At 35.9% G+C, this 16,682-nt stretch overlaps 1 protein-coding gene across 1 annotated transcript in view; it reads right to left on the bottom strand.

The window, feature by feature from the left end:
* The window catches only part of CPSF6 (cleavage and polyadenylation specific factor 6), a 23,178-nt gene that overhangs the window by 3,823 nt on the left and 2,673 nt on the right, over positions 1–16,682 (bottom strand). The window contains exons 2-7 of the mRNA XM_007953403.1: positions 11,100–11,309; positions 9,591–9,694; positions 3,280–3,425; positions 2,217–2,390; positions 1,977–2,087; positions 1,022–1,526 (exon numbers count right to left, since the gene is read on the bottom strand). Of these exons, the coding sequence (XP_007951594.1) occupies positions 1,022–1,526; positions 1,977–2,087; positions 2,217–2,390; positions 3,280–3,425; positions 9,591–9,694; positions 11,100–11,309 (1,250 nt within the window). The remainder of the gene's footprint in view (positions 1–1,021; positions 1,527–1,976; positions 2,088–2,216; positions 2,391–3,279; positions 3,426–9,590; positions 9,695–11,099; positions 11,310–16,682) is intronic.

The following is a 16,682-nucleotide window of genomic DNA, read 5'->3' as shown; positions in this document are numbered from 1 at the left end:
CCAATTTTCAATTTTAAAAAGTCTGCAATAATTAAACCATTCTTGAAAACTTAAAATTATAGATCTGTATTATGTTAAGGAAAGGATGTCACACGAAAATTTCCAATCAAGTCACATACCATATTTCTATACGGTAAGCTTAAATACTTGATACATTGCTGCTTTTTGAAATTAAAGTAAACAGAAGAAAAGTTATACTAGGCTCTCAGTTAAAGTGTTTTTCCAAAGAAAGGGAAACATTTCTTGGCAGTCATAAAGATACAACCTCTATGAACAGGTAACTCAGTAGACTTTATGACACAATAAAATGTACTGATGCCTTGGGTCTGTAATAATGACAAGCACTTCCCTTACTACTGAAGGGTGCTGAGTTTGTTAAGGGTAGTGAAAAAACTGAAAATGGGTGATAGTGATGGTTGCACATGGGGAACGTAATTAATGTCACACATAAAAATGGCTGAAATGGCAAATGTTTATTATGTATATTTTACCACAAGTTTTAAAAAAGCACATTAGAACTAGAACAACAAAAAAGTTAGTAATCTGCTACTCAGAACTCCTGACTAGCAACATGTAATCAATAGTAAAGAACCTTTAGTTGTCTGTGTACACACCAGTAGAAAATGAGACCTAGACTCTAAAATCTTGAAAATTGCTCAAGGATCCATTTACTATCTTACATTATCTTTATTAACCTCTTAAATCCCATGGCTACATAAATGGCAGAGCCGGGATTATTCCTGTTCAGTATTTTCATGGAAACATGCTGCCTCTTTCAAGTGCAAGAGAAAACAAGACAAACAAATATCCTGGGAAAAGGCCAGGTGGTTCACACCTACCAGCCACTCCTCAGAAGGAAAACTGGGCAATCTAATTCCATAGAGATAACTGTCTCGGAAACCCAAGGAGGGGTCGCTATGAGTCGAATCGACTCGATGGCACTGAGTTTCATTTTAGTGATAGATTATCTTTTACCAATCAAAAATACTGAATTTACTTTCATAGCTAAATACTAACTTACCTTCCAGGGGGCCCATAGTCACCCCTATCATATGGTGGAGGTCGGCCATATGGGTCTGTTGGTGGTGGACCCCGGCTATCTGATGTAGGCATGCCGCTGTTAGTTGGTGGAGGAAAGAAAGCTGGGTTCACATGTGGAGCTGGTGGCGGGGCACCTGGTGGTGGTCCAGGAAGATGTGGAGGAGGAGCAAGTGTAAGAGGTGGCCCGAGCGGGCCAGGTGGGCGAGGTGGAAAGGGGCCTGGAGGTGGAGGTGGTCCTTGTTGTGGAGGTGGTGGACCAGGAGGGGGGCCGTAGCCTGGAACTGGAGGTGGAGGACCAGGAGGAAGTGGACCCAATGGAGGCTGCCCAAATGGTTGTCCAGGAAAAAGAACTGGTGGTGGAGGGCGATCTCCTCGATTAGGAGGCCCAGCTAGCGGAGGAGGCAGAACCTGACCAGGAGGTGGAGGACCTGGTGGACCCGGTGGTCCTGGAGGACCTAATGGTGGACGTGGTGGAGTCTGTCCAGCTACAGAATGAAGCAGAGAGAGAGACAGAGAGGAGGGGGGGAAAAAACACTTCAATAAGATATTTTAACTTTTATGCCAAGATTATTCTTAAAGCATAACCCATAGACCAAGATTCTTTCTCTTTAAATGAAACCCATATGGTAAATGCTATACTAGCAACTACACAGGTGGTGTATATTCTTACAAATTTAACTAGCTCAATTTACGCTTAAGAAAAATTATTAAAATAAAACTTTAATTAAGATTACAAAGCTTAGATATATTTTCCATCTTTCAGTGTACACACACTTCTTACAGTGAAATCACCCACCTTATATTCTACTCTGATGCCAAGCTAGAAAGTGAAACAAGGAAAATTGGTCTTGAAAGGATTTTTTAAGAGGTAAGAAAATAAGACGGATGTAAATATTCTATATATAAGTCAAGCAAGTTTGGAGAAAAATAAAGACCTTTTAGGCCAAAAATGGGTATTTCCTCTATGCTGTGCCCCATATGCCATGGAATCCTAGTTTCCAGGAACAAAGGCCGAGTTCCTTTAACAAGATGCTTGATCAAATTTCCTGGATTCCAAAAATAGCATAACAAGGAGAGTAAGTCACATTAATAATGCATTACTTGAAAAAGAGAGAAAAGGAAAAGAGGCATTAGGTAGACATGTTTTATCCATGGTAATTTAAGAAAATTTTTACCTGGAAAAGGTGGGGGTGGCCCTCCTGGTCCTGCTGGCCCAGGAAATCTGTCCCCACCGGGAACAGCCCCTGGAAAACGGCCCCGTCCTCTACCACCTTGTGGAAATGCTGCACGTGAACTGCCTCCTGGAGGACCAGCTTTACCTTCCCCAGACATTTGTCCTGATTGTGTAGCTGCAAATATCCAAATACTCATAAATAGCACTTATTAAAATAATTCTCTGAAATGTAACCACTGTTACTAGGAACAATTCTATTTCAAACTCCATTTGCACTATATATTAACTTGCAGATGCCTTGGGCCTGTGCAAACTACATGAGATGTATTCACTAGGAAAATATTCACATCTATTAAAGTTCTTCTGATGTCTCAAAATCCAGATTTAAATAAATGTATATCCAATGAGTAAACAGGGGTTACTTTCAAAATACCAGTACTTTGCAGCAGCCAAGACCGAAATTCTTCAACAGAAATCTTAATTTCAGTAGCATAGATCATTTAAATTTTGTAACATATTCTTCAGTTAAGTCTTAAGTGCTAAAACATTAAAAGAAAAACAACCACTTGAATTTCTGTTAATTACATGATCATCCATCTTATCTCTTTAAATGATAACATTCATAAGTATGTTAACTGCAAATCTTTTCCATATTCACTTTACCAAGTGGTGAAAGGTCTTGCTGCCAAGCAGAAAAATCAACCAATACTTTCTGGTTATCAGTGTTCTCTCCCCAAACATAACACACATCCATCTAACTTTCCTTAAATTCAAGGACTAGAATGTAGTCCCTTCTTTTTGCTAAGAACACAATGACTAAAGAACTTGCACAACGTAGCATAGTATTGAGTCAGTGACATCCAGAGGAAAATGGAAGGCTTCTAGTACATAGGTACACAATCATAAGCAGTAAATTAACTCAAAACTCAAAGCATGTACTTTCTAAGAAACTTCCCAATGAACTACATATTAAGATGACTTCCCAAGTACAACACCTACAAATGTTAGCAAAATATTAGTTAAAATATGCATCTTTTAATAAAAGCCTCTGATGGATAGCTTACTTTTCCTAGACTGCATTTCAAATTGACTCAGGAACTGTTTATTGCATGGAGTTACAACAGGATTCTGACCATGTAGTTCTCTTTTAGGCAACAGATCCATTAACTTTTTTGAGGATGCTTCAGATCCAACACCAACGAGGGCAAATCTGAAACATTTTAAAGGGGTGAGAATAAAAAATGTGAAAATACTTCTTATAGTAAAGCTGTACAACTTCACAATTTTTTTTTATAAAACTGTGCACAATTCAATAGTTTTTAGTATATTCAGTTTTACAACCATCACCATAATCAATTTAGAATACATTCATTGCTCCCCAAAAGAAACTGCACCCAGTAGTAGTCATTCCCGATTTTCTCTTCCAGCCCTACAGAACCTCTAATCTACTTTGTTTCTATGGATTTCTCTATTCTGGGCATTTCATATAAATGGAATTACACAATATATATGGCTTCTTTCTGCTTTTACCTGGCTTCTTTCACTTAGCATGGTGTTTAAGATTCATCCATGTAACAGCATTTATCAACAATTCATTTCTCTTAGTTAACAGATTATATGGTATGGATATACCATATTTTATTTATCCATCCATCTGTTTATGGACCTTTGGGTTGTTTCCACTTTTCGGTTATTATGATTAATGCTTCTATGAACATCTGTGAAAAATTTCTGAATGCTTTCATTTCTTAGGTATATACCTATGAGTGGAATTGGTTGGGCAATCCTACTTCCGTAGTGATACTGCCTCGGAAACCCAAGGAGGGGTTGCTATGAGTCGGGGCCGACTTGACAGCACATAACAACAACAACAACATGATAACTCCGTGTTTAACCTTTAGAAGGACTGCAAGACTGTTGTCCAAAGTGGTTACACAATTTTACATTCCTACTAGCAATGTATAAAGGTTTCAATTTCCCCACATCATTGCTTACACTTGTTATTATCTGTCTTTTTGATCACAGCCATCCTAGTGGGTATGAAGTGGCATCTCATTGTGGTTTTAACACACGTTTTCCAGATGGGTAATCATGCTGAGCATCTTTTCATTTGCTTAATGGCCATTTGTCTATCTTCTTTGGTAAACCATCTACTCAGATCCTTTATCCATTTTTTGAGTTGTGTTTTATTACTGAGTTGGAAGAACTCTTTATATATCCTAGATATAAGTTTCTTAGCAGATACACGATTTGCACAACTCTTCTCACATTCTATGGGTTGTCATTTCCCTTTCTTGATAGGTCCTTTGAAGCACAAAAGTATTTTTTCCTTCTTAACATTTTTAAAAATTGTGATTTAGGTGAAAGTTCACAGAGCAAATTCACTTTCCACACAGTAGTTCATACACATTTTGTTTCATGACGTTGACTGCAATCCCCATAACATAACAGCATTTTTCCCACTTCCTCCCTATAGTTACCTTTTCCCTGTGTCCTTCTTTCCTATGAATTCCTGCCCTCTGAGCTATTTCCCTGTGCAAATACTGCCCTTCTGATTGCCCATGACTGATTGTTCTAAGGGTGTACCTATGTGGTGTAAATGTTCACCTTATATGCCTGTTTATTGTTTGGCTGGATGCCATAGGAGTTTGATTTCAGGCCTGAAGGAGGATCATCAGCCTATCAGACCAGGAAGCCTGGTTTTATTTTATGATTTTAAATTTTGTTCCACATTCTTTTCCCACTCTATCCAGGAACTCCTGTACTGATCCCTTTCCAAGTGGTTGATAGTGGTAGCTGGGCACCATCTAGCTCTTCTGGTCTTATGGTTTCCATGCATCTTTGGTTTTCTTCATTCTTCTTCACTTTGGAAAAGGGCACAAAGTTTTATTTTTTTGGGGGGGGGAGATTTCCAATTTATTCTTTTGTTGTTTGTGATTTGGGTGTCATATCTAAAAAGCTACTGCCTAATCCAAGGTCATGAAGATACCTGCTTATGTTTTCTTATGAGAACACAATTTTTTCTTAATGTAATGTAAGACTAGTAATATGTCCAGATAATGGAAATTTACTTCCTCATTGCTAAAGCTTAAAAATTTTACCCTAGCTACTTACATCCCTATTATTCTAAATTAGAGTATAGTGAATACAACTCATAATCCTGCACTATAATTCACCCCAGGGGTTAATGAGGTGAGCAGAGATGCCTCCTATCTAAGCCTTCACTCCATACACGGTGGAAAGCCTCAGAATGCTATACTTGTTAAGGTTTACAAGGAATGTGATTTTCCATCTCCCTTTATCTTCAACAATATGTGCAACTGAAAGGACCTATCAATTATTTTCTGTTTAGGGTTACAAGACAGAAAATTAGAAAAGCCTAATTACAATTAGAATTATAGGAGCTCTGGTGTAATAGTGCCTAAGGCATCTGACTGCTAACCAGAAGGCTGGCGTTCAAACCCACCAGCCACTCCTCGGAAGGAAGATGAGGCAATCTACTTCCATAGTGATACTGACTCAGAAACCCAAAGAGGGGTCGCTATGAGTCGGGTCTGACTCGACAGCACATAACAACAACAACAACAACAAACAATTACAATTATGTCTATAACACTCACAATAGTTTATTTTCTGAGTGATTATTTTTAAGCAAACTAACATTATGACATCTGGATGGTGCAAACATATTCAGTTGCTAACCAAAAGGTTGAAAGTTCAAGTCCACCCAGAGGTACCTCAAAAGAAAGGCCTGGTGATCTACTTCTGAAAAATCAGCCAATGAAAAGCTCATGGAGCACAGTTCTACCGACACATGTGGGTTTGCCACGAGTCAGAATTGACTCAATGGTACCTAGGTTTTTCATGTTGGCAACTTACAGGCTTATTCTGCTTGTATTTTTTATATGAGAAAAATTAAGGCACAAAAAGTATATAATTTGTTCTTCAAGGCACGTATCTACTGAATAGCAGAGTCAGAATCTGAACCCATGAAGTTGGTCTCCAGAGCCTGTGTTCTTATTGAAGCACTATATTCAACTATGAGAGAATATCAGTCAGTTCCTCCCTGTGCTGCTCCTGAACCATTCAACATGCTGTACCCCCCCCCCATGAGTTGCTTCCTTGCTCCCTTAACTCGTGAACTCTTCCAAAGCAGATAGGTACCATTAACATGGAACGATCAGTAAACTAAATACCTTAATATTAAAAAAGTAGATCTGTAACTGGCAACAAAATCTTTAGGACATAGTATTTATGTTGGGCAGGGGGAATGTAACTATCATATTATAAACATACTTTAAAATGCTTAGAAAAAAAGGGCTAGGACATACAAACTATTAACAGTGAAAATGATTACCTCCCTCCAGGGAGTTGGAAGGTGGAGGGGAAAGTAGTATACCAAAAAGCTAACAGGGAAGGGAATTTTAACCTTCTCTTTCATTTTTAAAATCTTCACAATGTATTACTTGTGTAACATTTTTAGAAGCATGTTAGATATCTCTCTCAAGGTCCAAGTGAATTTTATTTTGTGTTCTCATAATTGGTTATGTAGATAACAAGTAAAGTGGCCAACAAAAAGAAAAAAATTACTAGAGTTCATAAAATAAAATCTACTTCTTTGTGCAAATAATTTATAAAAAAGCCTGCAGAGAATAAACTGAATGTTATTAAAGAAATCATAATGAAAGCATGAAGGCCTTAAAGGCTTAATGACTATAATGACTTTATAAATGACAGTTCTTTCTTAAAACTAAAAACCAAACCCACTGCCTTGAGTCAATTCTGACTCACAGCAATCCCCACTGGGTTTCTGTCCTGTCTCCCTGGTAGGTTTGAACTATCAACTTTCTGGTTAGCAGTCAAATGCCTTAGGCACTAGTGACAATAATAATGTAACAATTAATAATAACCTATGTAGCAACTAACTCATGCCACTGCTGAAAAAGCTTTCCACAAAATTTCATCCTACTTTAAACTCCTTGTTAACACCAGAAAGATACCAAATACCAAATTTGTGATTCTAACAAACCAAACATCCAAGTATCCTCAAAACTAAGAAGGAATGCAAAAAATGGCATCAATTTCTTTCAAGACCTAATTTGCTACAATGTGAAGACTAGAAGATTCATGGATTATCAGCTGTCATTTTTTCCAAAATCATTATCAATGTAAGAAGCATCTTCTACTTTAAGAGATTAAGCTATAATTTATCAACATTTTTCTACAGAGTAGCCTCTGATCTCAATATTTTTAATAATCAGCATGTACAAATCTTCTAAGCATTATTTGAACACACAACTGATTGCTGAACAAATACATTTATCATAATAAAAAGAAGTAAGATCATAACTGCTTGTTTGCTTCCTTTATCAAGTAGACTCAAGCAGGAAGATGCCAATGGTATTATGTAGCTATTTTTAATGCAGCAGTTAAGTGAGGTTCAGATTCATTTACATCCATTCTTCCCATACACTTGAGCACCAAGTTTGTGCTTGACCATTAATCTAAGAGAGTCTGGGTGGTGGCGTCATTAAAGTGCTCAACTGCTAACCAAAAAAGGTAGTGGCTGGAACCTACCAGTTGTTTTATGTGAAGAAAGATGTGGCAGTCTACTCCCGTAAAGATTTACAGTACAGAAAACCTTACGCGGGCAGCTATACTGTGTCCTATATGGTGGCGGGGAGTTGGAATCTACTTGACAGCACTAAGTTTTTTTGTGTGACTAATCTAAAGGTTGGTGGTTTAAATTCACCCAGTGACATCATGGAAAAAAGGCCTGGTGATTTGCTTTGTGAAAGCTTACAGCCAAGAAAGTCCTATGGAGCAGTTGTACTCTGTAACAGATGGGTTCACCTATGAGCTGGAACTGACTGGACAGCAAAGGGTTTCACTATGTGCCAGGCATTACTCTAGGTCAGTGTTACTTAATATATAGTTCTTGCACCAATGCCAATCAGAAATTCAGAAAGTGAGAGCAAACATTTTAAAACTAACAATTTGATACTGTCAAAGCATGTGATCATCTTAAAACAAGCAAAATAAACTACAGGAAAAAAGAAAGAGAGATGGGAACAGAAAGTACTATTGTAGTCAGGGAAGGTGTCAGGGAAGGGAACTCTTAAGAGAGTCCTGAATAAAGTGAGGTGTGAGCCATGTTGATATTCTGGAGAAAAGTAAACCAAGAAGGCTAAACAGGTGCAAAGGTCCTAAACAGGAATGTATTTGAGGAAAACAAGACTTATGCAGCTCAAGCAGTGTAAGAAAGGGGAAGAGATCTAGGAGATAAGATCAGAGAGGTGGTGGGGAAACATCATTCTGTGCATTGTGGGCTATGGTAAAGATTCTGGTTCTTACAGAAACAGAAAGCCATAAGATTTTGAGCAAAGTATATGATGCCACATTAAAAAACAAAAACAAAAAAAGCTGCTAGTATATGGAGAATGACTAAGGGATTAAAGTGAAAAAAGGAGGCTACTGCCAAAGTTCACGAGAGATGATGGTGGCTTAGAATACGTGGGTAAAAGTGAAGGTGGTTGAGAAGTGGTCAGATTCTACAGACATTTTGAAAATATTCTTAGCTTAGTGTAACAATATTTTCTTAGTGAGGTAAAAACCTTTTTGGAGAACTGAGCAATATAATATAAGCATGTTCTTTATTTTAGCATTCTGTGTCTAGCAATTTATCTTAAAAAATAAAAATCCAAAATCTACATCTGACGATACATTAAAATTTTATACTATTAAACTTACTTTATATTAGTTAAGATATAACTTAACTTATATTTATATAGTTTAATATAAAGCAAATATTCTAAGTTGCTTACATTACTCTCTAGTTGTCCATCTTGCCCCCTCCCTTATTCATAGAAATAGCAGCGCTTCTTTAAACTGTCACTTCAAACAATAATTTCAACCACAGATAGAAAATTCAGGGAAAATTAGAACCACTCTATTGTCTAAGCCTTCAGCACCACTAACTTTAGTGAGCTGGATTACAGGATATTACAGTATGAATCTTTGCCCAAGAACCTCCTAATGTGGATAATCAAGGGTACAAGATACGTGTGCAACTAGCGGAAACCTTTACCAAAAGTTATATAAAAAAATTATTACTAAACCAAAAAACCCAACCCTACTGCAGCTGAGTCGATTCCAACTCTCAACAACCCTACAGGGCACAGTAGAATTGACCTATAGGGTTTCCAAGGATGGAAATCTTTACTGAAGCAGACTGCCTCATCTTTCTCCCACAGTGGCTGGTGGATTCAAAGCACTGACCTTTTGGTTAGCAGCTGAGCACTTTAACCACTGCATCACCAGGGCTCCTCGGCTACTAACTTATATTAGTAAAAAAACAAGAAGGAAAAAAACTTACCCCTTTGACTGTCCATTTGCCCGATTTTCAAAAAATTTTATCTCTAAAATATCATTTACTCCCAAAGAGTGAACTGCTTCAGTTAAGTCTTCATCTGTTGTCCACTGAAAGATATTTATCTCTCATTAACGATAATTAATCATAATCATCATTTCAATTTAGATTTTATGGGTAAACTCAGAGTAAGTAACAAAATTAATGCTCAGTGAAAATTCAAGTACAGTTATTGCCACTCAGCCTCCAATTTCTAAATAGCACATAAGTACCTATAACATCTTTCCTGCTAAGAGTTTCATAAAATAGGAGGTATATAACCTTGAAAACAGATGTTTTATTCTTAAGAGTTTCTGGTCCCTTCCAACTTTGCTGTAATTTTAAATTGTCAGTAATTTAAATTTTCAGTAAAACCAACCTCAATTGTCCCTTCCTTTCTTTAAAGGAAATATTTTGTGATATAAATTCTATCTTATATTTGATATGATGGAAAGAAAGCAAAAATAATGTATTAGGTAATTATCATTTACTTCATATTGACTAATTCTTAAGTCTTAAAACAATCCTTTAAATGTAGTATTCTCATCCTACATATTTGCAACGAAGAGGTTAAAGAGCTTGCCCAAGGCCACAAAACTAAGATGGAGGAAGCTTAAATTCTTATTTAGAATCAATACTCCAGAACTATACTACTACTATCTCCAATATTATAAAGACTGCTGAGACTGGGTATAGGAAATTGGTCACAATTAGTTTTAAAATATTTAAATAGGACATTTTAAAATAAAATGCTATGAAAGAAGGGAAAGTTGACAAGATTTATTTTGCCTCTGAGACATAAAATTTCGTAATTTTCAAGTATATGCAGCAAATGTTTCTAAGTAGAGATAAGGATTCTGCAGGATTGTTTCAATGAATATTTAAGATTGAATGCTAATAAAAATAGATACATTGAACAAGCAGTTAATGACATTTCCAACCAATCTTATTTGTAGTGTCACGAACAACCCAAACTAAAACACAATGCATACAGTAGTATATATCTAAAAATCTGATTTCAATCTTAAGAGAAATAAAACTCAACAACGCTGTAATATGAACTAGAAAATGAAAACTGTTTTTAAACCGGGATTGGTATTGTATTTCTTTCTCTCCTACATTTCTGGATCCTGGTTTGAGAGCATATGCAATCATCTTTCTTAGTAAAACTGGGATATCTGAAGTGAGGTAGGAGTAGTAAGGTAAAACAGGTTATTTATTTGAGGACAAAACAATAGCATTATGATAAAACAATAGAATTATGATAATTAATATCATAAATTGAAAGACCACAAAATGGAAACAAGAAGAATTGGATTTAGAGGTATTTATAGTGCCCTCCTCACCACATACACAAGCATGTAGAAAACACACCAAATAACCTCAACTTTATATTTTAAAAAAAACTGGAGAAAAACAGTCACCACTCAAGTCGAGAATCAATTACCAGTAATTTAATTCACTAATTTTACTTACCCATGTTAAATTGCCAATATACAATGCAATTCTCTTCCCAGTATACGTATAGACTACATTTGGTGCTGCTCCTTTACCCACATCATCGCCAACAGTTGGTGGGAGAGTATCCATGTAATCCCGATCTTCTGGGGCATCCCCATTATTTGCAGATGGAGAGATGACATCATCATATAAATCTATCTGATCATGCCCACCATATTCAGCTTCCTGAGATACAGAAATAATGCACTAGATTATACAACTGTCAGAACACTACTAAATACATTTGAATACAAGTTCATTTAATTTTTTTGTTTTTAAAATCCAGAAGATAGAAAAAGGCCCGAACATCTCAGTACAACTCTCTCACTTTATGCAACTGATACATTCTTGAATGGTGCCTATCAAGTGAATGTCAGTATAATAAGTCCTATTTCCCTGGTTTTTATTAAAATACGGGAAAATAAAGTTCCTCCGAAAAAACTGACATGGAGACAAAATAAAGCAGTAACATAAACTTTCCTTGCGAAGTAAAATATTCTGTTAAGTGAAAATAACAATAACATAAATAGATGAGCTTTTAAAAAATATTTGATATAACAAAAACATCGCAAAAATCAGAGCCATTACAAACCTTTAATATTTGATCACAGAAAAATACATGAAATATTTTCTATGGCATTCAGATCTGTTTTCCCACCCTGTGAAAGGTATTAGTTTTGGAAGAGAGGGACATGAGCGGAGACACAGGGAAGAGGTAAACAAATGTGAGTCTGCAAATGATTCAAAATGTCATTACAAATGAACAAGGGAAAGAGAACAAATAAAATACAGGTAAAACTATCCTACTTTTCATCTTGTAATAGTTTCATTATTTCCAGTCTACAAAGAGTTAATGCTTACCTGACTTCTTAGATATCTAGTCAAGTAAATTAGCAAAAGTGGTATGAATTAGGATATAGTAAAGCGTTGCCACTGAGTATCACCAGCAGAATTAAAGCAAAGCTAGTGGGTTGCCACCTACATGCCTAAATGAAAAGCAAGCAAGAGGAGGAAAATGGAAAAGAAACAAGAAAAGTGAGCACGAGAAAAATGGAAGAATTTGTAAATAATCAGAAAGAATAATGAAATGTAGGTATTGGCAGAAAATTCAATGCCACTTAAATTGGCTTTGGTACCATTATTGGACACAGGCTTGACTATTCATGTAGCAGAGGAAAAGCTCCACTTTTATCCTCCTCCCTTCCCCCTACCTAAGTGGTAGTCCTTCTACCACTAAGTACCTGAGTCAGTGTTTTATTAAGTAACTGTTTTATTCTTACAAGGTAGAACACTGGAGTTAAGTAGTAAGGGAAAAAGGGAGACAATTACAAAGTAACAAACTTAAAAGCATTCAGACAAAATTCAGATCCTCACCTGTTAATACAATTTACTAAGGAAAAACTGTTATACAATGGCACTCAAGGAGCTAAAAGTTCTAGGGAGTAGCTATTACATGGTCAGAGAATGACCCAGAGAAATCATTTACTATAAGACTAAACAGACAGGTCAACAAAATATTTTTTACAGGCCCCAAGAGAACATGGCTATTGTTTTGTTATTTAGAAGGGAACCATAATAAGATTAAAAAAAAAAAAAAAAAAAAACTTAGGAGAAATGCCAATTATACATATAGCCAAAGGAAATTGAATTTTGTAAAGTCATCCTCAGGTAATCTTCTGCCAAACTGAGTTATCCAATTTACTAATTAGATAAAAGAATCTTTAGATACTAATTTTATTATGAGATAGAATATATCTATAAGACTTATGTAATAAGATCTCCAGGTCATTTAGAGAACAAAGCCATCTTTAGAATGGGCAGAGACTAAGACTCCAAGTCACTGAATAATGCCGTAATTTTGTTTGTATAGCAATACCAAAATATTTAAAAATTGAGTTTTTGGTAAACAAAATAGCATGCTCAAATTGCAGTGACAATAAAAATCAGGAAAAAGGAGGGTGAGTTTGGTTATGAAGTTTCAGTATAGCTGAAGCTGCAGGTGATGCGGTTGCAGCACAGTGGTTCCATACAGTTAAGGACCTAAAAAGCTTCCCATAAGGGGTAGTGGACACTTTAAACTCTCCTGCAATCCGGTCTGTACATCAAGTAGAATTATTATTATTATTCAAAGGGAGCTGTGTTTCCATCCTTCTCAGCAGAGACTATAATCACAATATGTGGTCTGAGGGAGAGTAAAAAAGAATGCAAGGGTTATTAACGACAGGACTAACATGAATGTATTTAAATTTATACTTTCACTTACAAAAAATAAGTTAATACATTGATTTTTCATTAGTTGTCAATTTATGAGAAGATTTACATAAGTAGACAAGAAATTTACAAACATAATTGCAGCTACACTAACCTTGTGCATTACAATCACTTACTATTTTTGTCCGTCCATGAATTCCTATGTTGACATCAACCAATTTTCCATATTGACATGATTCTACCAATATTAGGATCAGCCATTTTGTCTGGTAGTTGGATTGCTTCCAAATGGTTGAAGTGTGATGCTAATTGAGACCATGGTCCTGGGGTTTGATCTCCATGTGGACTAGTTAGCTTCACTCTGTTCCAAGGCCACACAGCCTGTACTCCTAGCCCCAATGGTATGCATTTGGACTTGGTGAAAAAATATTAATGAATCTGAATACATTTGCCACCATTACCAAAAATGAAACTCAATGCACATACTCTTTTGTAGTATCGGTAATCTTCCTATTTAGATTCACCACATCACCCTACTCTGCGTATTAAAAAAAAAAAAATACAGAACACATTCAACTTTCTGTGCCTACTCTAATTGTGGGGAAACACTCATATTCAGAAATTATGAAAATGTATTATCACAAATCATGTATAAGGCAAGTGAGTTTTGAAAGTCTACTGAAAAAAGTTTCCACTTTGTCAAAGAGAAAAGGCCAACAATTGTCAAGTTATAAATATGCACAGAGGGCTTTCAATTATTACCTATAAAAAATGTTAATGGCATTCAAAAACATGAAAATATCAGCATTATACCCCTCTAATTATTTTAGATACCAAATGCTGCCCAGTGTTAACTATATGCTTTTCATACACAGCAGCTAATCACCAATAGAGCTGTACATAACTTTGAGTAAGCAACAGCTCTTAAAAGTTGGTCATATATTCATTAAGCAATTTTTTTGGTCCCCTTACTGTTCTAAATTACTACCTACAACTATTCTAAAGCCAAGGTATTGTCTTAAGATTTTATGGAGATTTATGCTCTACTTGATATGTAACTGCTGCCAAATCAAAGAGAAAGCACTCAAAAATAAGATGAGTAGTAGTAAAATGACCAAAATTCTATTAGCTCTTTAAAGGTAATGTTTCTCAACCTTTTCCCCATCCTCCTCCGCTCGCCACAACAAGATTATTTTTAGATACTTTCTCCTAAACACTCCCCATGAAATTTTAATACCACAGATATACTGTACACCATTATTGGAATAATAACCATGGAATAGGTGTCAAAATATAGCTCTTTCTTCAATCTTTCTGACAGGCCCAACATTGCATTTGGTGGTCTCAAAACTGTGGGTAATTATCTTTCCTGCATTATATGATCTTACAATCAATAGAAAGCACAGCAAAGTCCACTTGTTTCAAACCCCTTCTATTTAAAAAAATAAAACAATTTTACCAGTCATTTTTATTTCGGGGAAAATAAGCAGGAGGGAAAGTCACATGTTGCATTTACAGATTATACTCTATACCAAGAAAGAGAAACACTAACATGCAAAATCCAATAGCAGATCATTGAATATTTATTATTTTAGACAATATTTCATTTCCTAATTTTGTATTAATTATGTTCTGAATATATTGCAATCCCTGTAAACAGCTCAAGTAACGGTAAGGAAGTCGAGATGGTACTAAAAACACAGCAGATAAAACCACAAATCAAGTAATTCACAGGCAGTTGAATTTCGTACACTCATAAATACTAAAACTGAGAAGAGTTCTAGCTCTCCTAACCATTTGTACCTATGTTTCTGAATCTCTACTTGTGTCATTCTCTACCTTACAGCTTTATTTTAGACAATTTTCTATTAAACATAAACTTAGTAGAAATAAGCTTTCACTATTTGTCCAAGAAAACGTATTTCCCATAACTGACTAAAAAATTAGAACACATAATGACTAAATGAAAAGCACAATGACCCATGAAATAAAGGTAGGTTGACTTATTAGAATGTCTAGGTTCATAACTTCAATAAATGAAATTTTTTTTTTCTTCTGGTCACTACCTATATATACATCTCTATTTTAAAGTTGGTTGGTCAAAGTAAATCAGTACAGCTATCAGGGAGGGACCTATACCCTGACAGACCAGAAACTAAATTCTCTGCTGAGAGTTTTTAATGCCAACACGAATAAATAAAATACATACTACTTCAAAATACACTGTATATAAGCTTTTCTAGAATTCAAAAAATTTTTTCTGGACTTTCCTCTCCTGCCATCAACAAAAACACTACGGATAAAAAAACACAGAAAGGAGTGGTATCCACATTATAGCTTCTACTAGTGTTATAATTACATAGATGTCTCTGATCGCCACTACAGTGCACTCTCAGGGTAGAAACTATTTAATCTACGTATTCTTTGCGGTGGGCATTTAACAGATACTCAAGAAATGTACTATGAACAACTGATGCTTTTAAAATTATTATTTAGTTTTGGTCAACTTTTTTAAATCTATAATTACTAAATATTAAGGTAGCTACTACACTGAGTACAAATCCCAATTTAAACTTAGCTAATACACCAGAGGCTAGAGACAAGCACTTTCTTCACAACTCCAAATTCAAGTTCAAGTAATTGTAAAGGTTTGGAAGGAGTTCAAATTCTCCCTCCACTAGGATAACTGTTCCTAATCTCAATTTGGTGACCCCCAAAGCCCTTCAAGAACACCCATGAAAACAGCCTAGTCTCTGTGCCTTCTCTCCTCCTCCAACTTTCTTTTCCATTCTTAAATTCATCTGGTGAAGAAAGGAACTCCAACTATTGTCTCATTGTCTTATTCTCACTCCATTCCCAAACAAAGTAAAGACAACCAAATGACTCATATTTTCTTTCTTTTTTTTTGAAATACCTTCTGAAGGGTTTTATTTCTTTGTAAAAAATTTTGATTTTGATTTGGGTGAAAGTTTACAGAGCAAATTCATTTCTGATACAGCAGTTCATACACATTTTGTCTCAAGACATTGACTGCAATTCTCTACAATGTAACAACTCTCTTCCCACTTCCTCCCCATAGCTACCTCTTCCCTGTATCCTTCCCTCCCAGATGCTTCTGCCCCCTGAGCTGTCTCCCTGTGCAAAGGCTGCCCTTCTGTTCTCCCATGATTGACTGCTCCAGGGAATGTATCTACCTGATGTAACTGTTCATCCCATATGCTGGTCTACTGTTTGGCTGGAAGCCACAGGCGTTCAATTTCAGACCTGAAGGGTGGCTAGGCGCCATAATCTTAGGAGTCTCACACCAAGCTCTATATGACCAGCAAACCTGGTCTTTTTTTTTTTTTT

Source organism: Orycteropus afer, unplaced genomic scaffold (assembly GCF_000298275.1).
Source record: "Orycteropus afer afer isolate SDZICR_OR568_19922 unplaced genomic scaffold, OryAfe1.0 scaffold00392, whole genome shotgun sequence".
NCBI lineage: Eukaryota > Metazoa > Chordata > Mammalia > Tubulidentata > Orycteropodidae > Orycteropus > Orycteropus afer.
The sequence above is the reverse complement of the archived record's forward strand: the minus strand, read 5'-3'. Positions and strand labels throughout refer to the sequence as shown.